General features: G+C 54.4%; 12 protein-coding genes across 12 annotated transcripts; 7 read left to right on the top strand and 5 right to left on the bottom strand.

Moving 5' to 3' along the window:
- Positions 1–1,011: 1,011 nt before the first annotated feature.
- Positions 1,012–2,396, top strand: EV422DRAFT_508610 (uncharacterized protein; the record flags this gene model as incomplete). Its single annotated transcript, XM_053068759.1, has 6 exons — positions 1,012–1,167; positions 1,234–1,399; positions 1,454–1,564; positions 1,621–1,730; positions 1,804–2,134; positions 2,224–2,396. 6 exons carry the CDS (start codon positions 1,012–1,014, stop codon positions 2,394–2,396), a joined length of 1,047 nt encoding a protein of 348 aa, XP_052922740.1.
- A 148-nt stretch (positions 2,397–2,544) lies between these two features.
- On the top strand, positions 2,545–3,735 carry EV422DRAFT_539880 (uncharacterized protein). Its single transcript, XM_053071099.1, has 2 exons — positions 2,545–3,154; positions 3,216–3,735. Exons 1-2 carry the CDS (start codon positions 3,030–3,032, stop codon positions 3,349–3,351), a joined length of 261 nt encoding a protein of 86 aa, XP_052922739.1. The 5' UTR covers positions 2,545–3,029; the 3' UTR covers positions 3,352–3,735.
- An 82-nt stretch (positions 3,736–3,817) lies between these two features.
- Positions 3,818–6,490, top strand: EV422DRAFT_539879 (uncharacterized protein). The gene has a single exon (XM_053071098.1). It carries the CDS (start codon positions 3,915–3,917, stop codon positions 6,297–6,299), a length of 2,385 nt encoding a protein of 794 aa, XP_052922738.1. The 5' UTR covers positions 3,818–3,914; the 3' UTR covers positions 6,300–6,490.
- An 85-nt stretch (positions 6,491–6,575) lies between these two features.
- Positions 6,576–6,974, bottom strand: EV422DRAFT_570233 (uncharacterized protein; the record flags this gene model as incomplete). Its single annotated transcript, XM_053072854.1, has 1 exon — positions 6,576–6,974. One exon carries the CDS (start codon positions 6,972–6,974, stop codon positions 6,576–6,578), a length of 399 nt encoding a protein of 132 aa, XP_052922737.1.
- Positions 6,975–7,095: 121 nt separating this feature from the next.
- Positions 7,096–8,079, bottom strand: EV422DRAFT_499638 (uncharacterized protein; the record flags this gene model as incomplete). The annotated part of the gene is made up of 4 exons (XM_053068095.1): positions 7,096–7,254; positions 7,338–7,413; positions 7,486–7,548; positions 7,979–8,079. Coding segments are annotated over 4 exons (399 nt in total), but the record flags the coding sequence as incomplete, so codon positions are not given.
- A 208-nt stretch (positions 8,080–8,287) lies between these two features.
- Positions 8,288–10,568, bottom strand: EV422DRAFT_574472 (acyl-CoA dehydrogenase/oxidase). Its single transcript, XM_053073192.1, has 5 exons — positions 10,297–10,568; positions 9,972–10,220; positions 9,412–9,910; positions 8,762–9,337; positions 8,288–8,694 (listed from the first exon to the last, which is right to left on the bottom strand). The coding sequence occupies exons 1-5, from the start codon at positions 10,395–10,397 to the stop codon at positions 8,560–8,562; spliced, it is 1,560 nt and encodes a 519-aa protein (XP_052922735.1). The 5' UTR covers positions 10,398–10,568; the 3' UTR covers positions 8,288–8,559.
- Positions 10,569–11,430: 862 nt separating this feature from the next.
- Positions 11,431–12,050, top strand: EV422DRAFT_539870 (uncharacterized protein). Its single transcript, XM_053071097.1, has 2 exons — positions 11,431–11,599; positions 11,682–12,050. The coding sequence occupies exons 1-2, from the start codon at positions 11,452–11,454 to the stop codon at positions 11,828–11,830; spliced, it is 297 nt and encodes a 98-aa protein (XP_052922734.1). The 5' UTR covers positions 11,431–11,451; the 3' UTR covers positions 11,831–12,050.
- EV422DRAFT_204812 (uncharacterized protein) lies at positions 12,025–15,238 on the bottom strand. The gene is made up of 4 exons (XM_053065331.1): positions 15,059–15,238; positions 14,907–14,986; positions 14,516–14,833; positions 12,025–14,456 (listed from the first exon to the last, which is right to left on the bottom strand). Exons 2-4 carry the CDS (start codon positions 14,953–14,955, stop codon positions 12,292–12,294), a joined length of 2,532 nt encoding a protein of 843 aa, XP_052922733.1. The 5' UTR covers positions 14,956–14,986; positions 15,059–15,238; the 3' UTR covers positions 12,025–12,291.
- A 1,192-nt stretch (positions 15,239–16,430) lies between these two features.
- On the bottom strand, positions 16,431–18,452 carry EV422DRAFT_622263 (uncharacterized protein; the record flags this gene model as incomplete). The annotated part of the gene is made up of 2 exons (XM_053074166.1): positions 18,342–18,452; positions 16,431–18,272 (listed from the first exon to the last, which is right to left on the bottom strand). Exon 2 carries the CDS (start codon positions 18,246–18,248, stop codon positions 16,431–16,433), a length of 1,818 nt encoding a protein of 605 aa, XP_052922732.1. The 5' UTR covers positions 18,249–18,272; positions 18,342–18,452.
- Positions 18,453–18,577: 125 nt separating this feature from the next.
- On the top strand, positions 18,578–20,785 carry EV422DRAFT_204803 (uncharacterized protein). Its single transcript, XM_053065330.1, has 6 exons — positions 18,578–18,995; positions 19,060–19,299; positions 19,371–19,662; positions 19,736–20,077; positions 20,139–20,225; positions 20,295–20,785. The coding sequence occupies exons 1-6, from the start codon at positions 18,906–18,908 to the stop codon at positions 20,384–20,386; spliced, it is 1,143 nt and encodes a 380-aa protein (XP_052922731.1). The 5' UTR covers positions 18,578–18,905; the 3' UTR covers positions 20,387–20,785.
- A 164-nt stretch (positions 20,786–20,949) lies between these two features.
- On the top strand, positions 20,950–22,533 carry EV422DRAFT_539858 (uncharacterized protein). The gene has a single exon (XM_053071096.1). The coding sequence runs from the start codon at positions 21,182–21,184 to the stop codon at positions 22,220–22,222; it is 1,041 nt and encodes a 346-aa protein (XP_052922730.1). The 5' UTR covers positions 20,950–21,181; the 3' UTR covers positions 22,223–22,533.
- A 6-nt stretch (positions 22,534–22,539) lies between these two features.
- On the top strand, positions 22,540–23,730 carry EV422DRAFT_204782 (nucleotide-diphospho-sugar transferase; the record flags this gene model as incomplete). Its single annotated transcript, XM_053065329.1, has 3 exons — positions 22,540–22,755; positions 22,847–23,106; positions 23,430–23,730. Coding segments are annotated over exons 2-3 (545 nt in total), but the record flags the coding sequence as incomplete, so codon positions are not given.

Raw genomic sequence — 23,730 nt, 5'->3', positions numbered from 1 at the left:
GCTCGTCCGCATCAGGCGGTCAAGGACATAGGTCGCTGGGATGAAGTCATTGTGCAAATGAGCAATCATCTCCGAGCTGACTGTTGAGGCGCCCGCAACCTCCTTGCTGGACAGCTTGCTCCACGTGCTCTGTCTCAAGTATGACGATAATGTCGCCTCCAAGTCGTGCGTGTGGGGCAGTCCGCCAACGCCGGGGCCGGCGGTGCGGGCCGTATGAGGATGCTACCTGCATACAAGGTAGGGGGCGAACAACGCAGAAGAATGCCGAAGAAATGCCGTCCGAATGCCGTACAGGCACTCAGGTCTGGTAGAGTGCATGTCGGCAGCTTTGACTTGGCTTTGACCCAACAGCTATATCGGCTAAATGTAGGGAAATGCTAGAACGATACCGGGTGTAGCCAGTTTAGAATGACACTCCTTCTGACGCCTTCTGCTCTCGCCGGCAGCTAAGGAAGGACTTGCCAATTGGACGTGGGTTTACCTCCGAGAGAAGAGTTTTCAAAGCAGTCAAACCACTGCGAGGCCGCCCCAATGCAGTCAGGTTCTTCAAGCGGCGGGCGTTCTTCCAATCCTGTATATGTACGATACAATATGCATGCCCCCGCATCCATTACATCCATCCAGAGGCATTCACTCTCGCTTACTGTGCCCGTCCCATCACATCGAAATGTCCGCCGTACTGCACCGATTCAGCTTGGAAGATAGTGACTGGATTGCGAATATTCCAGTTATTTTTGTTGCAAGCAGTCAACACAGCACAGCTGCTTCAAAGTTCATACCCAGCCGCATTCTGGCCATCCTTGAGTCCTTGGTAGCAAATTGAATTCCGGGTGTTTGTGTAACAATCTGCTGTCTCTGCTGTGGCACAGTACTGTACGAAGATGACTTGTGGCGACTCCGTCAAAATACTTGATAAGTTAATAGCAGCACCAGACCCCCACTCAATTTCACTTCTTGCGTTGCTCGACTTCATCTAAGCGCAACTCAATTATCTAACTGAATCCTAAGACAATGACCTCATACGTGATATCTGTCAATCTCCAGGGGAGCAACGAGTCCTTTGAGTTGTTTGTGAGAGTTGAGTTGGAGGATAGGTTATTGACGGGAGCGTTTTTGAGCAAGGTGATGGAGGAGGCGGAGAAGTTTGCCATTCCTGTGAAGAATGTGGTAAGTAATTGCTTTCGAAGCCGCGAAATTTCCTTGATCCATGTCACTACTGAATATTGCCTGCAGCTCAAGCACCACCGCGCACACATCCTTGTCGAAACCGTCGGCGATTCATTCCTTGACTGGAAAGACTCAACGATAACCATGAGGCGTTTGCGGGATGAAGGTGTTACGATCATGATCTCGGATCGGAAGGAGGGGTGCATCTTGTGCGAAGAAAATCTCGATATTGGTATGTATAGAGATAGATATAACATGATTTTCCTCCCTAACGCATATGGAGCAGAACACCACCCTCTACTTCCCTCCGAAGACACGTTGTCGGGAGCACCTATTGTACGATCAACGAATGATGATGACACTGACAAGATCTTGAGTGTTTTGGAACAAGTCAAATGTACGTCTCCAGCTTGTTTATTTGGCATAGTTCAATGATTTCACAGTCATCAACAGTCGGAGACATCGTCGATTTCTTGTGTGGGAAGAGATCGAGACTGGGAAGGGAGGAGAGGGTTGCGTTAAAGGGTATTGTAGAGAAACTCTACGACCTAGCTTCTAAAGCGGTACGTGAATCATGCTCGCTGTCGTTGAGGTGACCGCCTTTTGCTTTCGGGAACCTGACAATCTTGTCCACAGACCCCGTTAAGTCGGCAATGGTCCGAGTCGGACGTCAGCGTTGACGAGCTGAAGAAGGAGATTGCGAATTTGCAGTTTGAGAAGAAAGTTCTGAAAGATGATCTCGCAAAGTTGCAGGACCAACACAATAATGCTTCTCGGGCGCAGACAGATGTGGACTCGCGAACACTGTGCGAATTTCTAACCGCCCAGCTCGCTGTTCTTCATGACGACACAACGGAGCCGTGCGACTTCACGACCGCATCATTTGTAAAAATGATGGACGGTAATCCTGTGCTCGATCCGAATGGAAGTCCCAGATACAACAGTAAAGATGTGCTATTGCATGCTAGTGAGTGATTTTTGGCATTGTCCGTAACTCCCTTCCAGTGCTGACCGCCTTTTTGAATGGTGCAGTGCATGGAAACTGCCCCCGTATAGCTATGACCATCTTGCGAAAGGGATTTACGAAAGTCAACTTGACTCTATTCCAGCTCCTCAACCAATACCGACAGCTTAACAACAACGCACACTACAACACTCCCGACTTAACTACATCACTCCGTTCGACCACCCACTTCTGGTCGCGAACACCAAGCTCAACCGCGCTCTAGCATTTGTAGTACGTGAGCAGTTCCCCGAAGCTGTGTCCGTGGCGTTGTGAGACAAGGTGACGAACGAAAGATTAGCGGTTGAGTAGTGTTGATGGTAGTTAGCGGTGTATACACTAGGTGGCCAAAACTGAGGTTGCGCGCGGTGGGAGGTTGCTGGTGAAACCACAGGAGTCTGCGGGCGCGCGCAACCTCAGTTTTGGCCACCTACTGTAAACTACGGAAACTACCTACTCATTATTCTAGTTTACTAGAATTATTACATACTACATGGCCTTTTTTCTTTTGCTTTTTTTTGAATACTTTTTTTTTGTTTCGCCAACCGCTGTAAATAGCAGAGTCGTACGACTGGTACAATCCAACATCACATCGTTGATGATGTCGCCTTTCATTTGTCACGGGATATATATGTCTGACGATTCCAAGTAGTTTTTGCTCCATTCATGCTTTCGTATCCTGACATCAGGCGATCCCCCATCTGCTCGTCAAAGCCCCGCCGAAATGACCACTTCATCGCCCTCAATCCAAAATGTTGAGCACTCATCATGGCAGCAAAAGATCGAGCACCACGTTCTGCCGACAAACATCAACCGGTGATGACGCCCCCCGCCGGCCGCCTTCGGTTTTTCTCAACAAATGCAATGTGTGCTGCTGCCGCTGCTGCTCCGCGTACAGCAAGGCGTTGCGTGTCCAACGCAAATCCCACAAGCTTCACACACCGGAACTGTCCGAAGATCCCTATCCGCTGCATACACCTTTGCCTGCACCAAATCGGTCCACTGTCAGCTTAAGGTACATATGCCACTACTTGCTCAACCTTACCTTGAACCCATGCAAATCACTTGACATCTTCGCAACCCTCTCCCCCGTCTCCTTCGCGATATTCAGCAACACAAGCTCGCGGTCCTCTAGGGGCGCGTATTTGAGTATACTGCGCTCGAGATGCTTGAGCTGTTAGCGCAGTGTAGAGATGTCGGCGGTGAAGCCTTCGATTTCAAAGTCGCGGCGGCGTTTGAGGGATGCCGCTGGTGCCCCCGTTGGGACCGTTCGATGCTGACATTTGCAGGACAACGAGGAAGGAAGATAGTATCGAATGTGAGAGTTCAACTCCATATGTGGCCAGGTGTCAGTCTCAAGGTCTTGACGCAATGTCGGCTTGAAGGCTCGCCATCCAATCAGATGCCGTAGCCTGGGAGACGCCGTTGAAGTCGAGCCCGGTGTTGGATGGGCGCCACTGCCTGATGTGGGTTAGGGTTAGGTCCCAGGGTGGAAACAAAGCACGCGGCAGTGGCAGCAGCAGCAGCGAGAGAGCGTTCCATCACGTGGGTTCCATCACGTGTCGGTCCGCGGCCTTAATAAGTCTCGGTCCGACTGAATGCAGACTGCAGTTGCAGGAGGGCGACGCGTTCCCTCGCTCGCTCGCACTCAGCACATGGGAGGGGACCCAGGGGAAAGAGGACATACTTATCCCACAGCACTTTCACACTACATAAGTACTGTACACTCTTCCGACGCAAAGACATGGCTCCGGCGGCAACTTCAAGCGCCCCTGGCAGCGGCGGGGGCAGCAGCAGCAGTAGTAGTACTACTACAGTGAACGGGCGTAAGTCAAGCAGGCCCGGCCAACGTACGCTCGCCTCCCCGAATCCGCCGCCACCCAGCACACCGCAAAGCAATGGCGACGACGACCCATCCCCCAAACCTGGTAGCGGCCACCGACTCATTACCTCACGCACCTCCCGCCACGCGCTCCTCCTCCTCTTCGCATCTTCCCTACCGACCGTCGCGTCACACCTCTTCCAACTGCTAGGAACGTTGCACGGGATAGCAGCCGCGATCCTAGGACTCGGCAACCCCACCGACAACGGCGGCACCACAGGGAAAGTCTGGTATCCCCGCCCACCAGGCTCATCCCCACCTAACAACATCATCGTGCGGTTCTTCCGTCGCGTTTTCTCGCGGTACCGCCTCATCCCGATCCTGGTTGCAAACTACCTCGCCCGCCGGTTCCTTCTACCGTACATCGCGACAAAACTGGTCGAGAAATCGACGTTAAACGTCACGTCTGGGTCGATTGAGAACCCGCGGATGGATGGCGTGAGCATGGGGATGAAGTGCGAGGTGTCGGATGCGGGGCCGTTGCCTGCCACGCTGCGGTTTGATGGGCCGGTGTATATTGCGTTCGAGGACGATTTGCCTGATTCTGCGACGGCGACCGCTAGCGACGGCCGAGCGCACAAGCCGAACGTGGTGATTGCGGGGGAGATTCTAGGTATGCCGGATATGCAGGTCCGCGATGGGAAGGCGGCGATGGATACGACAGTCGAAGTACGCGTTACGAACGCTGCGGCGTTTGGCCGGTTCGCGACCATGATGCTCCAGTCCGCGTCCTTTGAGATGATCTTGATTGCGAAAGACGTGACGGTGCGCCCGTTTGATTCATCATTGCTCGCTATCAAAGGCGTATCCATGCGGAAAACCATCGCGCTGAAAGGCCTGGACGGCATGGAAGACATCACGATCCTCGAAGCGCGCACGGTCGGCGGCACACCCACCCACATGCAGCTCTCCATCGTCTGCGAAATCGGCAACCCCTCCGATCTCACCGTCAGCATGGGCGACGTGACCCTCGACCTCTACCACGACGGCTCACACCGCGTCGGTTCCGTGCAAATGCGCAACATGTCCCTCCAACCAGGCAAGAACACCATCACCGCAACCGCAACCTACGACCCCCGCACACCCGCAGAAACCCAATCCGGCCGTCGTCTCCTCGCAAACTATGTCACGGGGAAACAATCCCAGTGTACCATCCGTGGTTACCCCTCCCCATCCTCTACCCTGCTTCAACGCTCCCCCTTCATCCATTCCCCGCAATCCGCCACCCCGCGCGCGCCCCGACCGCCCTCAACACCTTTCCCTTACCTCCAACCCGCCCTCTCCTCGCTAGCGGTAACATCCACCCTCCCTGGGGAAACTCGAAAAATGATCGTACGCACGCAGTTGGTCGTCGACCCCTTTCGGTTCTTCTACCTCGCCGCGACCATGCAATCCGCCGCCCGGCTTGTGTTATTCAACCCGCTCGACGCGCCTGTCACCGTTCTGTGGATGAAGGGGAACGTCACCTGCCGCGGGGAACACCTTGGCACGCTCGACGAAGATCTAGACAAGGCCGGGAAAGCGGTGGTTATCCCGCCTGGACAGACCGTGACGACCCATACGATGGATATGCGGCTGCTGATTTCCGCAAAGGCTGTTGGAGCGGTCGTCTCGGCGGGATGGGCGGGGAGGATGGGTGCCGCCGGAGCCGCTGCGGGGGGCACCGGGAAGCAGCAGGGGCTGTTGATGCCCCCTCTGAGCCCGTCGTCGTCGTCGTTGTCGTCAGCGGTGAATGGCGTCCGTGCCCCAGCAGCGTTACAGCATTTCAACGCGCAGTTCATGCACACCCGGTCGCATTCCGAACCACATATGCAACGGCCACCACCACCGCAGATGGCGGGTCCGAAACGCGCCCCGGTGAGGGAGTTGCAGGCTGCGAGTGGGAGTGGGAGTGCGAGTGGGAAGGCGAGTGCGAGTGGGAAGGCGAGATCAACCGCCCCCGCGTCACCAATTCCCCCGTCAACTACAGCACCGCAACCCCGCGAAAAATCCCGTACCTCCCTCGACCTGTTCACCCCCTCCCCCTCCCCGCTCTCCTCCTCCCGCTCCGACATCGGCGACGACGACGAGATCGAAGTCGCCTACCTCTCCCATTCACGGCTATCCGACACTCCCGAACGGAGGGAGAGCAAGCAGCATCTGACGCTGTTTGAGGTGGATGTCGAGTCCACGCTCGGGTGTAAGGTCGGCGAGTATGTGGTCGAGTTGGATTATAGGCAGACGGGGGTGCCCGTGGGGTTCTCGTGAGGCGGGTGCTAGAGGCCGCATTGGTGGAGGTGTACAAACAGTATACTGGGTGCCACGTACCCCCATCAGGCGTGTGCGTCATCAACCCGTGCAGCGGCCACCGTTTCTATGTGTTTTCCCCCCCACCTTTTACCGCGCGAGTTTGGCAAACGCCCGAATTCGCTTTTGATATCCCCCCCCCTCCCCCCCCCCCCCCCCCCATTCATTCTCGCATTCATCGCATTACTTTATCGTTCATGATTGTATGATTCTACACTGATAATAACTCGGCAGACTTCATATGCAAAGCGTCTCGTCCCTCCCTATTCCCCCAATTGGAACTTTTTCGTCGGAAAACTCGAATGGGAAGAATCGTAGGAAGGGGACATCCCAAAACTTGAGTGTGTTTACACGGGGGAATCGAACAAAGGAGTTCTGCTGCCGGTTGATGAAAACCTCCTGGATGCCGTCGCGGCGAGTCCCCTGAACGGCAATGAGGGAGTCGTAGAGCTCAGCGACGTCGAGATTCGGCGTGTGTTTGATGCGGGGATCGTCGATAACGCGGTAGGCGCCTTGTTCGAATATGATACGGTGTCCACAATCCGCCGTCGGCAGGTGGTACTGGGATTGCTCTTGGGAACCAGCGACCGTCCGCTCCGATCCATCTTCGATTTGTGTACACGCCACGGCCCCCATCGCTCATCAGGCGCGCAGGAACCACGTCGCTGCCTCAGCCCGCCCAAGCACGAACCCCACAGCCCTGCCAAAAAAAGTTCAATGTCCATACGTCACATACAACAACCATCCTCATCAATGGTCATCTCCCTCTCTCTCGGAAACTGTTCGCCCAAATTCCCCACATTTCATGAATTCCCCATCCCAGTCGATCGCTCATGAATTCTTCTTCGAGCAATTGCTTTTGCTTTTCTCGGAAATCCCTCTGGAGTCGTGGGTCATCTCCTTCGATGCCGATACCCTGGGAAAAGATGAGAGCCCCGATTGAATCAGGAAATTTGTACCGTGCCTCTGTACACAGCGATACATCCTTTGAGAGCATACCATTTGTGCCGCCTTGGCCTCAATGACATAGTGGTTGTCGCAGTTTGGGCAAGACTCGTCTTCCTCCTCGTAGTTGCTGGAAAAACAGACAACATCAGCCGGGGAATACTCAACCCTCAGAATGTCCCCACACCTTGGATATACCCACGACATGTCTTTCCGAAACACCTTCTTGCACTTCTTACATGCAAAGCACATTTCAAGCGTTTTCCTATGTGTGGGAAACAAGTCGGAAGAATCCCGTAGCAAAGCTGTCACATGAAAAACACGGGCATCCATACCGTCTCGCCCAACATCCCATCACATCCCAATCTCAAACCAAACAAACAAAACCTTCTCCGCAACTGCCTTGAACCCCGTCTCAACCTCCCCGCTCTCCCACCTCCCCAAAACCTCATCTATCGACAACCACACCAACCCATAAAGCTCCGCCACCGCCCTCGCCAGCCTCGTCTTCCCCGCCCTTGGTCGCGGATATTCGGGCGAAAGGCATTCGGGCGCATAAGAGACGGTGGATTTGGGCACACTCCGGCGCCTTCCTCCATCAGAAGTCGCCCGCTCCCACGGCCCTCGCTATCCCGATCGAGGATCGCGGGATGCCGACCCCACTCATCCGCGCCCAGTCCAGTTTTCCTCAATACCCCAAGTTATGGTCAGAAACCTCAGCGTGACATTCTGGACAGTCGAACCATTTCTTGCAGCATGGCGCACGGACAGCGACCTGTGCGTTCAGTACGTGTTTGCCTGTGATTGGAGATGTTCCGTCAGAAGTTGGACTTTTGCGGGGTTGCAAGAAGAGAAACGCTTGAGGAGCGGCGAAGGGACTTCCACATGGGTGAGTTAGGGGGAGCGTTGAGAGAGAGAGAGGTATCTGTAGTATCGGTAGCTGATTCCTGGCCGTGAGAATGGCCGGGTTTGCGAGCGATGATGCTGTGCAAATGGCGAGATCCCGGGTTGATTAATTTCGGTTGGCTGTATGTATATAGTTAATCCAATGCAGTCAATGTTGTGCTCTAGAGAGACATACCTCAATTTCAAACTATGGAACTCAAACAAAAGTACAGTACTCAAGAAAAAATGGGTAATTGGTTGGATACAAAAGGAGCAGAAAGTCCAGAAGTGGAAGCATGCAGCACAGCCCACTCCTATCTACTAATGTGTAGACGCCGTTTGTCGGTGACTAGACGTTTACTACTCTGCAAAAATGGATGTGTGGCACCTTCTACAACCTGGTATTGGGGAAAGTTTTCAAGGTCTGTCGGATGCCGAGATCGGCCATGATCTCTTCACTGCCGCCGAGGATGGCTCCGAATTTGTTTCGTGCTTGGAAGTTTTCGATGATTCGGCCCATGCCGCCCTGATTTGAGAAAACCATTAGAACGAAACAATCGAACGATGGACGTGACGATACCCAGTGAACCCACCTTCGTGATCGCCCGTCCACCAAAGATCTGCACAGCATTATCCGAGACCCTCTGCGTCATCCGCGTAGCATTGTACTTGAGCAACGCAATGGTACCCGCCAAATGCAGCGACTGCTCCTTATACGACATCTTTGTCATCTGATACGTGATAGATTCCAGCCACCCCTGCGTCGCCTCAACGCCCGCAACCATCTCCGCCAGCTTGAACCGAATGACAGGTTGCTCAATCAACGCCTTCCCAAACACCTTGCGCTGGTTCGCCCACTTGAAGCACTCCTCAGTGACAAGCCGGGCCGCACGCGCACATCCAACGACCATAGACCAACGCTCATGGTTGAAGTTGGCCATGATCACTTGGAACCCTTTGTTTTCGCCGCCGATGAGGTTCTCGACGGGGACTTTGACGTTGTCGAAGGTGACGTAGGCGGTTCCGGCGCTGGCGGTGCCGCTGGTTTTGATGATTTTGGTGCTGACGCCTTCGGTGCGCTCGATTAGGAGCATAGAGATGCCGCCCATGCCGGGGCCGCCTGTTCGGACGGCAGTGGTGAAGTAGTCGGAGAACGTGCCGTTTGTGATCTGCAGTGGAGCGCGTTAATCAGACAACAATCCCAGGATACATTTCTATCAAGGAGAAAGGAAAATACACATACCCATTTCTTGACACCGTTCACAATGAAATGCTTTCCATCAGCCGTCTTCACAGCAGTAGTGGCCAACCCAGCAACATCACTTCCAACGGTCGGCTCAGAGATCGCCAAGCAAATACGCTTGTTCCCCATCAGAACCTCCGGAATAATCTTCTCCTTCATCCAGTTGGGTCCAAACACCATAACAGGTGGCAGCCCAATAACCATCCCAGAAGCCAATCCCTCGGCGTACCCATAGATTCCCAACCTGGTCAGTTCCTCGTGTCCAACCAGTTCGTGGAAATAGTCGAACTCGTCAGGTGAGACGCCTCCTGGGAGTTTAGGCACAAGCTTCAAGTGGGGTCCAGGTCCCATACGAGTAGCGAGAATGCCCGCCTGTCCCATCTTTTGGTAAATTTCGAGATCGGGGGCTTCGCCCATTGCGTCTGCTGAGGCTGCGTCGGGCAGGAGCTCCTCGTCGTAGAACTTCCGCAGGGCTTGGCGGAATTTCACATGGGATTCCCTATCATAGGACCAGATCAGGAACGCTCCCCATCAATCGCAACGGAAAACCAAAACCTTACTTGTAATAAGGCGACGGCCGCCCCTGAACAAACGGCGACTCGGCATAAGGGACCTTGCTGAACTCGCCTGACCGCTGCAGCTGAAGCTTGGGCATCTCGCCTATGATCTGGCCAATGATGTAGCGTGGGCCGAACTTCTCCATAACCTCATGCCTGTGGAGGCCATAGAATTGTTCCGTGGCTTCCTTTCCGGCGACTTGCAAAAGGACGCCTTCACCGCCTGGGTGCAGGCCTACAAATTTTGTGATGCTGGAATGAGACGGGGAGGGGGAGAAGATGAGGACACGGTCATTGTGGCGTTCGATGGCCGTATTCCAAGACTTACTCATAGACATAGCTGTCCACGATTATCCACAGATCCTTCTCCGTGTTGTGTTTGGCAACTTCCTCGCGTGTCAGCTCGCGTAATGTTTTGGTGCCCGCCATGACTCGTTTTCGACAATTATAGTGGGTTTCGTTGAGAATGCGATACAGGCTTGAACGACGAAGGGGGGCTCGATTGCTGGTGGTTGTTTATATGAATGGTTGCGAGGTGTAGGCGGCTGAACGCTGTTTATGTCCGCGTTGTGAGAGTGCTGGAGTGCTGAGCGTTGCGAGCGGAAGTTGCCGGTCATAATCGATTCAGCCGAGGGTCAACGCAGAAGCGGAGGCGCCGTCAAAACACAAGCGACACATGACACTCGTGGCATGCGGACGCGTTGGATGAGTATACGGCTGCGCGTCCCACATCGGTCCCACATGTTGTGTGGCCACATCGGGACGACCGCATTGGGTCAAGGACTGGCCAGACGGCTCCAGACAGCACCAGCCAGACACTGCAGATTGGCCAATCAAATCGAGTGGCCCGTTTGCATGGAGCGCGATACTTTTTGCAAGTGGTTGTCTTGGGCGTAAGCGTTAGGAGGAGGCGAGGGTGAGGACGCGCGAACGGCAGCACGGAGTTCATCAGGGTTGCTTGCCCGGCTGGCTGAGCGCTGCGGATAGACAGACTTCCTTGCAAACACAGAACGACAGACAACAGAAGTGCCACCAAATCCAGTTTCCCTTGGGAACGTACAGTACAGTATAAGGGGCATGCAAAGGGACGCCGGCAGGTTGTCGCACCTCAACCTGTCTATCCCCAAGTCGCGGCGGTGGTGCTGGGAAAACCCCGCTACCCCAACCACCCCAACAACCACCACGACAACAGCCGTAGCGTTCGGAACCACAGTAGTAACCTCCCCAAGCCGCCCACCCACCGGCCGTCCCTCCACCACCACAACCCCATCCTCCAGCAAAGGCCGCTCAAGCACCCCTCACCACCACCACACTCCCACAACCACGACCACCACCGCGGGTTGTGCAAGTTACGGTGGGGCTGGTGGCGAGGTTGCCGGAGGATTTGTATGATATGCTGGTGAGGCATCCGTTCGATGCCGGGATTTATGATGTTGTTATGGGAGAGGGGGGGGGAGGACGGGGGGAGGCGGGTGAGAGCGGAATGGAGTGGGCGGAGGCGGAGGCTGACCTGGTCCATTCCGACATTGCAGGTCCCAACGGAGCTTCGGTCCGGCCAAACGGCGCGTTCCTTCAGGAGGTCGTTCGTGGGTTCCGCGGAAAGAATACGACCATCTGGAGGATTCCGGCAGGTAAGAACGAAGGCTTCTGGAAAGCGTTGCAGTGTACTTCCAAGCAACTGACGAATCACATGACAATCAATACGGGACACAGGCACGGACCTTCCTCCGGATCTAGTGCTTCTCCACGAGCACACAGACCACCACTCGATACAGTGCATGCGGCCCATGACCCTTTTCCGAGCTGAACAAAACAATCACGGCGTTTGTGCAGAAGCATGGGGAGAGGATGACAAAGGATGAGTTTTGCGAGAAGTACCCTTTCACGGTGTAGAGTAAAGTAAGAAAGGGGAGGGATGGGAAGTGAAGGCAATTGAGGGTGGGAGGGAATGCATGAGGCTGATATCTCGCGACCGCAATCAAGGTGCGAAATGGAAAACTGATCAGGCGTAGGATACCGCGAAATCACCAGATAGAGTAGATAGCGATCGCTTGGAACTGAATCCCAATGGAGTCCGCCCACCCGTCCGCCTTCATCATTGGCAAGCTACATTTATGTCATCGGGGAGGTCGGTGTAGCCAGATGTAGATTGGGCGACCAGCATTCGGCGCAGAGAAATCTTGGAATATGATGAATTGTCTCAAGTCCGCACCCACCATGAGAGGGAGAGAGGAAAATCTTCACATGACCGCGAAGAAATCGAAACGGAAAGCAAATGCCAATATACATTATACGCCCTACGCGAACATCCTACAAATTTACCCTAAGAAAACCTGCTAACATTTTTCGTCGCCCCACTGCCTCCCAACAATTTTGCGATATCGCCAAAAACGCTCGCGCCCACGCCAGCCTGCCTTTCATTCGCCCCACATCTCGCTCTCCGCTCCGCAACATCCAAAGGCGTCTCTCCCGCCGAATCGACCGCTTGCCGGTCACCGCCCCACGCCAGCAACGTCTGCGCGGCGTTCCGGTGTCCGTTGACGACCGCCCAATGGAGCGCTGTCCGCCTCCATTCGTCACGGAGCTCGAGAAACAACTCGGGTTTGGGGGATTTGGAGAGGAGGAGTTCGAGGATGGATGATGGGGCTCCTGCGCGGGCGGCGTAGTGGAGTGGAGATTGGCCGGAGGTGTCTTGGCGAAGGAAGAGGGATACCGTGCCTTTCTTGTTGCTTGGTTTGTATGCGTCATTCAGGACCGAGACGAGAGGGAGGCTCCCGCTTTGACAGGCGAGATGGAACGGTGTCCGTCCGTGTGTGTCGATCGCTCCTGGATTTGCGCCAGCTTCCAAGAGATATCGCGCTGTGTCTACATGTCCGTTCAAGCATGCGCAATGTAGGGGTGTAGCGAGGCGAAGGTTGTCCTGTGCCGCGCCACCTCCTGGATCGACTCCCCGTTTTTGTACGAAGAATCGTACAATGGCTGTCGCACCAGCGCCAGCAGCTGAGAATATATCGGTAATCTTGATTGTCCTGCCCTCATCCGATATCTCACGCAATTGCGATTGAGAGTCTGGGTCCAGGCTTCCGAAGCACTCTTGTATATATCGCGCGAAACTCCCCAAAACCGGCCTCTTCAGCAACTCTGCCGGTGCAAGCTGACCCAAAAGCTCTCCAAATGTGCCATCGGATTCTTCTTTTGAAGTTTGTTGAGATTTCAAGCCGCCAGCTACATTTGCCAATTCTTTGCATATCCGCAACGCTGTGAGGGAATCGCCTCCATGTTCCTGGAAATGCGCTAGGTTCCCCAGTCGAGCTGAAGCCGCAAATCCCATTTCTTTTTTCCACACCTTCTCGATCGCAGCAGTCCACCCTCCGTATGTCTCCTCATTGTCAATCGATTCACCGTTCAGAAACGGCAGAGGCTGTTTGGCCTGACTCGTTCTTGCGATTTTGCCCGTGCTTGTTTGCGGTAACTCTTTAACAAAGATGAATCGAGAGGGAATCATATGCCGCGGAAGACGTTCTGCGCTCAGCGTCCGGAGCAACTCAATCAACATGCGCTGATGATGATCGTCGGTAAAGATTCCTTCGGCGTCTTGAGGTACGCAGAATGCCACAAGCTGTTTCGTCTCTTGATGTAAAACTACTGCCGCTTGCGACAGCAGAATATCCGTCGCACACGCAAGCAAAGCGACCTCGCATTCTTCGAGATCTACGCGCTGCCCTGAGATTTTTACTTGATGGTCCAACCTTCCCAACAATCTCATGTGGTCTTTCCCGTCCTGCGAGAAGACCTTGACCACATCTCCTGTACGGAAGCAGCGTCCAAGTGTAGGGTGATGTATGAATTTCTTCTGGGTGAGCTCTGATCGATTCAGGTAGCCGACGCCTACTTGCTTCCCAGCAATCCAGAGCTCTCCGGTGCTTTCTTTCCCAGGTGTGACGGCGAGCATGGCGGCAGGGTCGGTGTCAGCAAGCATCTCTAGCTCTCCGTTGTTTGTCATGACGAGGAGGGTGTTTCCTTCTAATGCTTCGCCAATCAATTTGCGCGACGCCGCGTCTCGAACGATGGCATAGGCTTGATATACACAGCATTCCGTGACACCATAAGTGTTGATGAGCCGTGCCGCATCGGCCCAGACCCTCACAGTTTCCAGCGACATCGGTTCCCCGCCTAATGCTATCGTGCGAAGCGCTGGTAAGTCTTTCGGCCCAAGCTTGTCGTGCAAGATAGTGTTGAACAGAGACGGTGTCGTAAGGACATGCGTTGCCCCTGTCTCCTTCAGGCACTCTCCCAGCATCGTGAAGATGGTTTGCCGATCAGCGCTCGCTACAGTTGCACCTATGCTCCAGCTGGCCATGAAGTCCCCATATGATGGATCGAAGCTCGGTGCGGACGCCACAAAGCATATGCTGTCGGACGTAACCTGATGTGCTACATTTTTCGCGCTGCAATACGATGCTAATGCGCCGTGTGTAGATATACAGCCTGAGGCAAAAGCGTTAGGTATGGCCACAGCATGATGACACAAGCTAGATTTCACGTACCTTTCGGCCTGCCTGTAGAGCCGCTGGTCATGTAAATGTGGGAAACGTCTTCTGACTTCCGAAGACCAACGGAAAACGAGCCCATGGCGTCGGGACGTTCTCTTTCCCATGTTTGAGTTGCCTTTACTGATTCGCTCACAGTGATTTGGCCCGGACCCTGCCACCCTCCATTCCCCAGACTTCTTTCAGCGTTGTGGCACTGCTGTATTGCGCTAGCCAATGCTTTGTATGCGTCGTCCTGTGCAACAATCAGGTCCGGCGACACGTCCTGGATCACCAGAGGCAGTCGGGGATCTGCGGGATCCATCGGGACCATCGCTACATACGTTCGCCTTTTCTTAGTTCAAAATCCAGTTCAAGTAACAATATGAGGAGAGATCAAGGCACTCACCCGTTGCCGGTTCCGTCAGCAGAACAGCGAGATGGATCATGGGCAGCATCGGTCCCTCCTGGACTAGCACGCCGACTGCCCTTCACAAAGAACGAACGGTGAGCAAAGGAACAGAGAGAGAGGACACGTAGCTTGCTTTCTGCGACGCTTACTTTTCGGTATGGCAGAACCTCCCTTCTTCGAGCAAGCAACCGAACGCAGTCTTTCACCGAAGACTTTGGCCAACCCCACAGCCGTCTTCCACACCTCGGCATATGTGAACCTCTGGACCGCTGCTCCTCGAGCCGCACCGTAGTATATGAGAGCACATGCCTGAGGTTGCCGGGCTACTTGCTCCGCAATTCTGGCCCCTACAAACTCCTCTCGATCCCTTTCGTGCTCTGAAGCTAGGGCGGCCGGCGCCATAGTATGTGCTTCCAGTCGACTTGTACGGAGGTAACAGTGTGGGACCCAATTTCTGCAAAGCGTGAGTTGCTTGCCAGCACACGCCCAGAAAGACCAGTAACTTGGCAACTGGACCTGCTCAAACAGCAGAACGTACTGTACAGTACCACGACAAAAGTTTTCGGAACGCACCAGTAAAGCAGCCTCCTCCTCGTCCAGAGCACACTGCAAACTTGCTTCCCAGGAAATTATCTACATCTATAGAAGCAACCTATATTCTAAATAGATACATATCCTTCAGAACTTGATATTCGGGTATATTGAGACGAATCGCCACGGTCGTTCATGAACATCGAGAGCATGATGCTGAGCGCGATATTATGCCGGGCGTTAAGAAGCGTCTGAGGATCATCGGCTCAGACGTCTGTAATCTCACCCACGGCATTGCGAACAATAGCATCCGCCATCATGCATACAAACAGCCCACAGTTGACACTGTCCGTTTGCTGGGGTCTTGGGATCGTCCTTACTTGGGGCGCCGTGGGACCGTGGAGGTTGGCGCGGCGTTGGAATACCAGTTCCAGGCGACGGCGCAAATAGTATCGATCTTATTCCGGTATGCCTGGCTGTCCTGTGTGCGAGGGTTGAAAATGGACGGCATTAGATAAATCGATTCCCGGTGAGACATTGAGTGAGAGAGTTTCATCGAGTTGCATACTTATTTATCACTTGATCGTTCAACCAGCTTCTCGGATTGAGGCATCTCCAAACGCTCTCCCTCTGGATACTCGACAACCCTTCCGGGATTTTGATGTCGCTACCTCGGCGGAGACGTTTGTTCTCGGGCATCTTGTCGACCTCCACAACTTGCTGAAGGAACCTGAGATTTGCGTCACTAACCTTTGGCCACGGGTGGGAGTTTGTTCGTCCACCGGATCCATCTCTGTTTGTCCGTCGCGGGGATCGGGCGCAGTTTGTTCATCGCGAGGGACGGCGCTGTTGGGGGCGGGCGCTGGAAGCACCGACGAGCACGGCGACGACATTCCTCTGGCATAGGTAATGGAGCTGACATGAAATTCGCGAAATGCTATTCAATTTTCATTCGAGACTCAAACATAAACAAAAACTGTATGGGTATATTTACATTCGCTGCTGGCCCTCCATCCCCGTCTCCTTCTCCTTACATTCCTCCTCCGACGCGCGCTCACGTTCAGCCAAGACCAGGGAGAGAAGATTAAGTCGATCGCCCCGCATCAAATCCAACTCCATGTTGAACCGTTCGACCATCCTCCGATGTATTTCCGATATAAAACTCTCGATCCCATCCTGCCATTCTTGGTCGGATTGATAATGGTTTCGATTGACTCGCAGATGTGCTTCTCGAACCACCTGTTCGAAGGGACAGAACAACAATGCGTGCATCATGGTGAGAGTGGAGGTGTCCATGGCGTTCATTGTATGCAGGATGCTCTTCATCATGGTGTACTTGTAATTCGAACGATCCCCAACGATTCCGGCGGCATTGAAAACGGATGATACGTTGATATCGATCGGCGTGTCCCTCATGAACTGACCACTGTGGTTTCGCTGACGAACTTGGGCAAGCTCCGATAGCCTGATTTTTTTCGCCTGTCGGGGTGGGATGTCGGGTGTGGGCACGGTCGCCGGGATGGTTGCGGGGATCGGTGCGGAGATCGTTGCAGGGATCATTGTGCGGATCGTTTCATGGATGGTTGCGGCAACGGTTGCGGCGACGGGTGCCGGGACAGATGTAGGTGGCCGCCCCAGGTCACTTTCACTGTGGACGAATATGATGTCGTTCGAGTCCTCGTCATTCGTGTCCGCCGCCATTTCTTCCAATTGATTTGCAGTGCACTGTTCCGCAACGGTCGCAGCTGCCCGTTTCCTCTTTTTACGGTTCGCAGGGGGATCGGCGTTCATAGGGGGGTCGGGGTTCGTGGCTCTGATGGGGATGATGGGATTCAGATTGGCGAAGCTCTTGATCGGAATGATGTTCGTGGCAGTGGCGGCGGGGATGTCGTTTGGGGCGGGCGCGGGAAGGATAGGAACGAATCTGGAAAAACGGTTCGTCGACGGAAACCCATTTGTCGACGGAGAGCCATTTGTCTGGCCGCCAAAAAAGCCAGGAAAGGCGGTTTGTCCGTACTGGAAAGTCGATAGGGTGGGGAACGGGTGCGGTTGGATTGCCGGGTGCGGTTGGATTGCCGTTTCGTTGTTTTTCGTCTCCGCCTTCTCCGCGGTTGCCGCCGCAACTGCCTTTGTCGCCTTCAAGACTCTTTGCTTGCCGCCTCCCCTCTTCGCAGCGACCTTAGCGGTCGCACTAAGCCTCAGTCCCGTTTCGGCATCCAGCCTGGCCCTCTCCGATGTTTCCGTCTCCCTCTCGGCCGCTCGCAATTCAGAGGCCACCCCTAATTCCCCCGCCTCCCTCTCCGCCACCTTAGTGGTCGCACTCAGCCTCAGTCCCGTTTCGGCATCCAGCCTGGCCCTCTTTGGTGTTTCCGTCTCCCTCTCGGCCGCTCGCAATTCAGAGACCACCCTTACTTCCCCCGCCTCCCTCTCCGCCACCTTAGTGGTCGCACTCAGCCTCAGTCCCGTTTCAGCATCCAACCTGGCCCTCTTTGGTGTTTCCGTCTCCCTCTCGGCCGCTCGCAATTCAGAGGCCACCCCTAATTCCCCCGCCTCCCTCTCCGCCACCTTAGTGGTCGCACTCAGCCTCAGTCCCGTTTCGGCATCCAGCCTGGCCCTCTTTGGTGTTTCCGTCTCCCTCTCGGCCGCTCGCAATTCAGCTGCCACCCTTAACTCCTGCGGCTCCCTCTCCGCCACCACCCTCAATTCAGCAGCTTCTTTCTCCCGTGCCGCGGCTTTCTCCCGTGCTCTCTGCTGCTTCCACAGGGCTACAATTTCTTCGTTGGTGGGGTCGTCGTCGGAGGAGGTCATGACCTGACCGAAGATGGGTGTTTCCTGATGATGCAAACAAGGGTGAGTGGAGGAGGATAAGGAAAGGAACCTGCGGGTCGCGAAAACACTCACGATGGTTGGGTTGTTAACAGTTGGTTGGGATGGTTGAGGTGGGAGGTTAGCGGTTGGTTGAAGGAGAACTTTGTCTTAAGACGGCGACCTTGTCTTGTGTCTTCTGCCAACATCGAAGAGCTGGCGAAAACGCCGTGATTTGATTGGCCCAACGTGTTTCAACGGGATCTTCGACCTGAGCTTTGATTGGACGATGATGTATGTGAGGTATGGCATCTAAGACATTCCGCCAATAGGAGCCCGCCAATAAGGGCCCGTCACCCGGTTCCCACCCGGCCAATCAACAGGGCCCAGGCGCCAAGGAGGGCCTCACCGGTGTGTGGCCCGTCGATTCGAGATGGAATGGGGTCAATATTTTTTTGTAAGTATGACCTTCAGAGAGTCTGTGCTTACATCCATTTTCACGAGGTTGCCATTCTGATCGACGCTACCAGCAACATCCGGGGTCTCTATACTTCACTCCTCCGAAGTGGATTGCGGAGCGGTACGAAACTCGGGAACTCGTATCCGGTCGTATTCAAGCGGGACGAAGCTTGTCGACCTTAGGGCACTCCAGCAACCACCATGGACCTCGACGCCAGGTCCCTCGAACGGATACCCCACTCAGCATCTACGGAGCTTGCCCGTCCTGCCAGGAATAGGCGCTCCAGACTGGTAGGCGCCTGACCATCCTTTCACTCTCTTGAAGCCCTCCTTCTTAGAACTTTCCTTCTAATAGGTACCGAAGGACCCGTGGGGAAAAGCTGCAATCATCTGGGCAACTGCTCAGCTCCTCATCATCGTTATCCTGGAGAGCATCGTTGCAAAGAAACATGCATCCAACAACTCCGATTTGGAAACAGTACTAAATCAAAACCCTGTCGCCGCGGATTTGATAGCGAATACCAGAGCCCTGACAGTCTACCATGTGCTCTTTATTGCGGCGCAAGTGTTTCAATGGGTGCTGGCCGTTGATGCGGTACGTGGGTTTCATATGGAGGCGCCTTTGGAAGTTGCCGTGGACTCAAGTACTACGCCGCCTCCATATAGGTGTACACATATTCCATGATCGAATTGGTCTCCACAACTTTATTCAATGTGGCATTGCTCGCATATTCGGGATTACAATACAAGCAGGCTACCGACATTGCTGACAAAATTGGCGCAACGGGACTGGTCCCGTCCGGAACGCTGGATACCCATTCAACAGCGACATTGGAAATAATAATCCTGTGTGCAATGGCGGTCTTTGTGACAGGATGGGTCGTTCTTTCGCAACGCCTGTACCGAGTATTTGGGTGGAGCATCTTCAAAGAGTTAGGAGCGGATATATCCGTGCGAAGTGAGTTCGGCTAACACGAAAACGTGTTGTTGTTTGTCATCCTGAAAACACATACTCACGCTTCCCATTGCAGATCGGCTCAAGCTTTACCACATCTATTTAATGCTTTTGAAGCTCGATGTGTTCTTCTTCATTGGGTTCGACGTTCAGTTTCTTGCCCTTGTCATCATGAGCGGCAGGGGCAGTGTATCGGAAAGCGAAAAATGGATCCACGGTCTCGTAGCAATTCCCTTTACGCTCGCTTTACTAGTGGTCGCATACCTGGCTGTGCGTCGTGAAAGCAAACTTCTGATGACAGCGACGCTACTGGGACTGGCAGGAGGAATCGGATACCTGATCTCAAAATTGGTGGATGTATCTCAGAATGGGTCAACATCAAAGTATTCTGGAAGCAGGCGGTCGCTGACGTTCTTCGGTAAGCGTGGAAAATCCTGCGACGCAAAAGACACGATACTCATGTTTCTCATGGTTCACAGAGGGGATAACATTGGCCCTTTGCGTAGCGACATTCGTCTTTGCGCTTCTGACGTTCAGAAATTTTGGGAAGGGACTGAAAGAACAGCGTAAGTGGAACTGGTGGATCTGAAGCGTTGCCCAACTGTTTTCCTCACAAGATATCCTAACAAATGCAGTAAGCAAAACGCGAAGAGGGGACCTGGAGCTCGAAAACCTACAATCAGGACAGCACGGACCCAAGGAAGCTCCTCAATACTCGCTGGAATAGAGAACGCCTGTGACCCAGGCAGTGGGGATGGAGCGTGCCTATATAGATTTTTGGAGTCGACAACCTATTCATTACTCAGACACACGACATGCATCGCACACATTCACCATGACATACGACATTTCAAGCAACCATTTTTGGCGCCCATCCATGGTACACACACAACCCCGTCTCATCCCCGCCTGCATCTGCTATTATGTCGCACGCCTATCATGCACCTACATTGCAGAAGTGCATAAGTAAAGGAGACACTCGGAAGATGAATATAAGGCTGTCAGTCGTCCGGCGCTGCGAAGGACTTCTTCACTTTTTCTTCACTTCAATACATCGTATCTCAGCCCGCTTACGCAGCCTTCTTTCATCTTTTGCGTGCAGATGTTACGGCTGTTACTCTGTTATTTCGGGCGGAAGGCTGTTATTGGCTGTTTCTCGCGCGGAAGGCTGTGATTGGCTGTTACTCACGCATGTAACCCTAACTGTAAGGTTATTTCGCAACGGCCTCCTGGGTAACAGAACAAAAGGCTCTGGTCAAAACGGATCCTCCCCAGGAGAAGCTAGAGAGCTGGCTTCTTTACGTGCCAACCATGCAAACGTTCCCACCACCACGAAGTTCCCACAACACCGTAAACAAACCTCATAACCATTTAAACGCTTCTCGTCACTTGGTGTCAACGACCCGCCTTCTGTGCGCTCCTTCTCCCGTCTTCGGTTGAAGTCCGGACACATAATTCCTTTCTTGACAGTTCGGCAGCTGCTTCCGGCGTGGGAGTTCTCAATACCTGTCCCATTTCCACAATGGACTCTGGCAACTTCTCCAGCCCAGCGGGCGACCCAGACCCCGCACTGCTCCAAAGCTTCAAAGCCGCTGCTCAAACCGTCACCCACCTCTACCGCGAGTCCATCAAATTGCAGCGGCGGGGTTACCTGGCCGGCTACGATCAGTGTCTTCAGGACCTCTGGCAGTTCGTGTCTGCCCAGCGATCCGCTGCGGGAGGGGCCAAGGAGAATCTGACTGTGACGGATTTGGTGTCTTTCTTTTCGGCCAAGCATGAGGCGCTGCGGAATGCTATTGAGCTGTCGTCCAGCGCGGATGGAGACGCACCATCGCAGCAGCAAACGCAGCAGCAGCAGCAGCAACAACAACGGCAGGAAGATGAGGGTCAGTCCCATCAGGCGCAACAACAGCAGCAGGGGCCACAAAGTGCAGATAGCATAGGGTCTGCACAGCAACCGACATCGCAAACGACTGCCGAACATCCACCACCACTTTCCCGGGAACCCTCACAACAACAGCAACAACAACCGCTCCAGCCCACGAACGTCATACCCTCCGCAGCAGCAACATCTCCGTACGATCAACAACCCCACCTCCCATCCTCCGACTTCACTTTCGTCCCGCCACCGTTGCATCCGCTATACGGCTCCTCCCAACAGCATGCAGGACAACAGCAGCAGCAGCGTCAAGCGATCGGCAGGCCATACGGACTCATCCCACCCCACCTCGCTCCCGCTATGCAAGGCATGACAACTCCACAGCAACAACAAGCCATGAACGGCTTTGGCAACGGTCTCCAACCTGCGAACGACCCGACATCTTTCCAGTCGCAGCAGGAGCTCGGCGGCGGGATCGGCGGGGCTGCGTCGCTGTTGAAGCGGCGATGGACACCGAGTGGGAATGGGATCGGGGGTGGAGCGAACGGCGGTGGAGGTGGTGGGGCTCCCAACGGTGGCGGGCCGATCTTCAACTGGACGGAACCGTTCGGCGCTGAGCCGGCGTACAAGCGGAGCAGGTGGCGAAGGGACGAGAAACAAGACCGGAACGATATGAGCGATTGAACGGGATGAGGATGCATATATCCGGTCTCTCTCGCCGCGCGTTACACAGTGTTTGCGATTGCTGGAGGTTGTCGTCGTCATGATGGGCGCGCTGGAAATCGTTTACCTGTCTTTGTGTATTATGTACCTGTATACCCCCTCCTTTGTGATGAGCCTGCCAAGTCCCAACCCCCCACCTTTTTGGTTCCCTGTGTTCATGCCCTCCTACCCGTCCCGCATGGCGCTTTTGTAAGTGTTGCTCGTATAGACGCCATGATGAGGGATGATATCCTTATCTGCAAATGTATAGTCGTTTACATAAATGGTCTCGCTTCGTACGAGAAGACTGATGCGGCACTTGATAACGCGTGTCTCTCCCATCAGTCTGTCTGACTGGCCGGGCGGGCGGCCTGCCCGGTCCACATCCATCCCCTTCTCGAGCAAGCAGCGTCCTGCACAGCGCTGCTCAGCCGCTCATCAAACCTGCAACAAGGCCTGCCTTCTACTGCATAGCCCTCCCCCCGAAGGCCCTCAAAAGAATGTACGTCAGGCAGGTCTCCCTCTCCCTCACGCACCGCTCTCGCCCACAGTGATCTACAACTAAATCTTACACCTCCCTCCCGTCCCTCACTCAAACAATAACAGCATCAACATCCCAACAATGACAACCACATCCGCCCTCGCCCCCCAAACCTCCCTATCCCACCCACCCTCAGCAACGAACGTAGTGTACTCGATCATTATCCCCACTTATAAGGAAGCAAAAAACTTGCCAACCGTTATTCCCAATATTTATGCTGCCTTGCAACAAAGCCCCTTTTTGAACCAGACGGAGGTTGTGGTTGTGGATGATAACTCACAGGATGGGACGATTCAAGTTTGTGATGAACTCATTAAGAGATTCGGTAAGGGCACCGAGCAGAGTCAGGGGCGAGCGGATGGCCGAGCGAAGCGAGGAGAATGCCTGAGGTTCTGGGCCGTAGGAGGATGGTGAGCGTAGCGCGCTCGCTGAACGTGGTGTCTGCGTCGCGAGCGGAGCGAGCAGGGTATCGTTCACCATCCATCTTCCGTCCAGCCATCCATCGCTTTGCGGTTGGGTATCGTTCAACCATACATCACTTCATTGTTCATCGCCTCGCTTCGCTCCGGTTTCTTGCCTCATCGTCCATCGCTTCGCTTTCGCTTCATCGTCCATCCGTCGCTGACATGTTTTGTTTTCATCCCTTAGGAGTTCCCGGAGGCTTCACAATCCGGCTGATCACACGCACAACCGACCGCGGCCTCTCCTCCGCCGTCCTCCGGGGCTTCTCCGACTCCCACGGCAGCTACCTCTTGTGCATGGACGCAGACGGCCAGCACCCCGCCCACGTCCTCCCGCGCCTCTTCACCGCCCTCCACACCTCCGAGTTCGTCATCGGCACCCGCAAGGGCGGCAAAGTCGACTCCTCCTGGGGCCTCGGGCGCACCATCATCTCCAAAGGCGCCGGCGCCCTCGTCATACCCTTAACGTCCATGAGCGACCCAATGAC

The sequence above is a fragment of the Fimicolochytrium jonesii genome, assembly GCF_025526975.1.
Source record: "Fimicolochytrium jonesii strain JEL569 chromosome Unknown EV422scaffold_25, whole genome shotgun sequence".
NCBI classification, from domain to species: domain Eukaryota; kingdom Fungi; phylum Chytridiomycota; class Chytridiomycetes; order Spizellomycetales; family Powellomycetaceae; genus Fimicolochytrium; species Fimicolochytrium jonesii.
Note: the sequence above shows the minus strand (reverse complement) of the source record. Positions and strands in the feature narration are given on the sequence as shown.

Bases quoted from the DNA above. Each gene is read 5' to 3' on its own strand.
- EV422DRAFT_539880 (XM_053071099.1), top strand. From the start codon at position 3,030: ATGCAATGTGTGCTGCTGCCGCTGCTGCTCCGCGTACAGCAAGGCGTT. The intron at 3,155-3,215 runs CTGCACCAAATC...GCTCAACCTTAC, and splicing joins TCCGCTGCATACACCTTTGC to CTTGAACCCATGCAAATCAC.
- EV422DRAFT_539879 (XM_053071098.1), top strand. From the start codon at position 3,915: ATGGCTCCGGCGGCAACTTCAAGCGCCCCTGGCAGCGGCGGGGGCAGC.
- EV422DRAFT_574472 (XM_053073192.1), bottom strand. From the start codon at position 10,397: ATGGCGGGCACCAAAACATTACGCGAGCTGACACGCGAGGAAGTTGCC. The intron at 10,221-10,296 runs GTAAGTCTTGGA...GTCTCATTCCAG, and splicing joins GTGGACAGCTATGTCTATGA to CATCACAAAATTTGTAGGCC. The intron at 9,911-9,971 runs GTAAGGTTTTGG...GTCCTATGATAG, and splicing joins CGGCCGTCGCCTTATTACAA to GGAATCCCATGTGAAATTCC.
- EV422DRAFT_539870 (XM_053071097.1), top strand. From the start codon at position 11,452: ATGGAGTGGGCGGAGGCGGAGGCTGACCTGGTCCATTCCGACATTGCA. The intron at 11,600-11,681 runs GTAAGAACGAAG...TACGGGACACAG, and splicing joins CATCTGGAGGATTCCGGCAG to GCACGGACCTTCCTCCGGAT.
- EV422DRAFT_204812 (XM_053065331.1), bottom strand. From the start codon at position 14,955: ATGCTGCCCATGATCCATCTCGCTGTTCTGCTGACGGAACCGGCAACG. The intron at 14,834-14,906 runs GTGAGTGCCTTG...GAACGTATGTAG, and splicing joins GCTGACGGAACCGGCAACGG to CGATGGTCCCGATGGATCCC. The intron at 14,457-14,515 runs GTACGTGAAATC...CTTTTGCCTCAG, and splicing joins CTCTACAGGCAGGCCGAAAG to GCTGTATATCTACACACGGC.
- EV422DRAFT_204803 (XM_053065330.1), top strand. From the start codon at position 18,906: ATGGACCTCGACGCCAGGTCCCTCGAACGGATACCCCACTCAGCATCT. The intron at 18,996-19,059 runs GTAGGCGCCTGA...TCCTTCTAATAG, and splicing joins GGAATAGGCGCTCCAGACTG to GTACCGAAGGACCCGTGGGG. The intron at 19,663-19,735 runs GTGAGTTCGGCT...TTCCCATTGCAG, and splicing joins AGCGGATATATCCGTGCGAA to ATCGGCTCAAGCTTTACCAC.
- EV422DRAFT_539858 (XM_053071096.1), top strand. From the start codon at position 21,182: ATGGACTCTGGCAACTTCTCCAGCCCAGCGGGCGACCCAGACCCCGCA.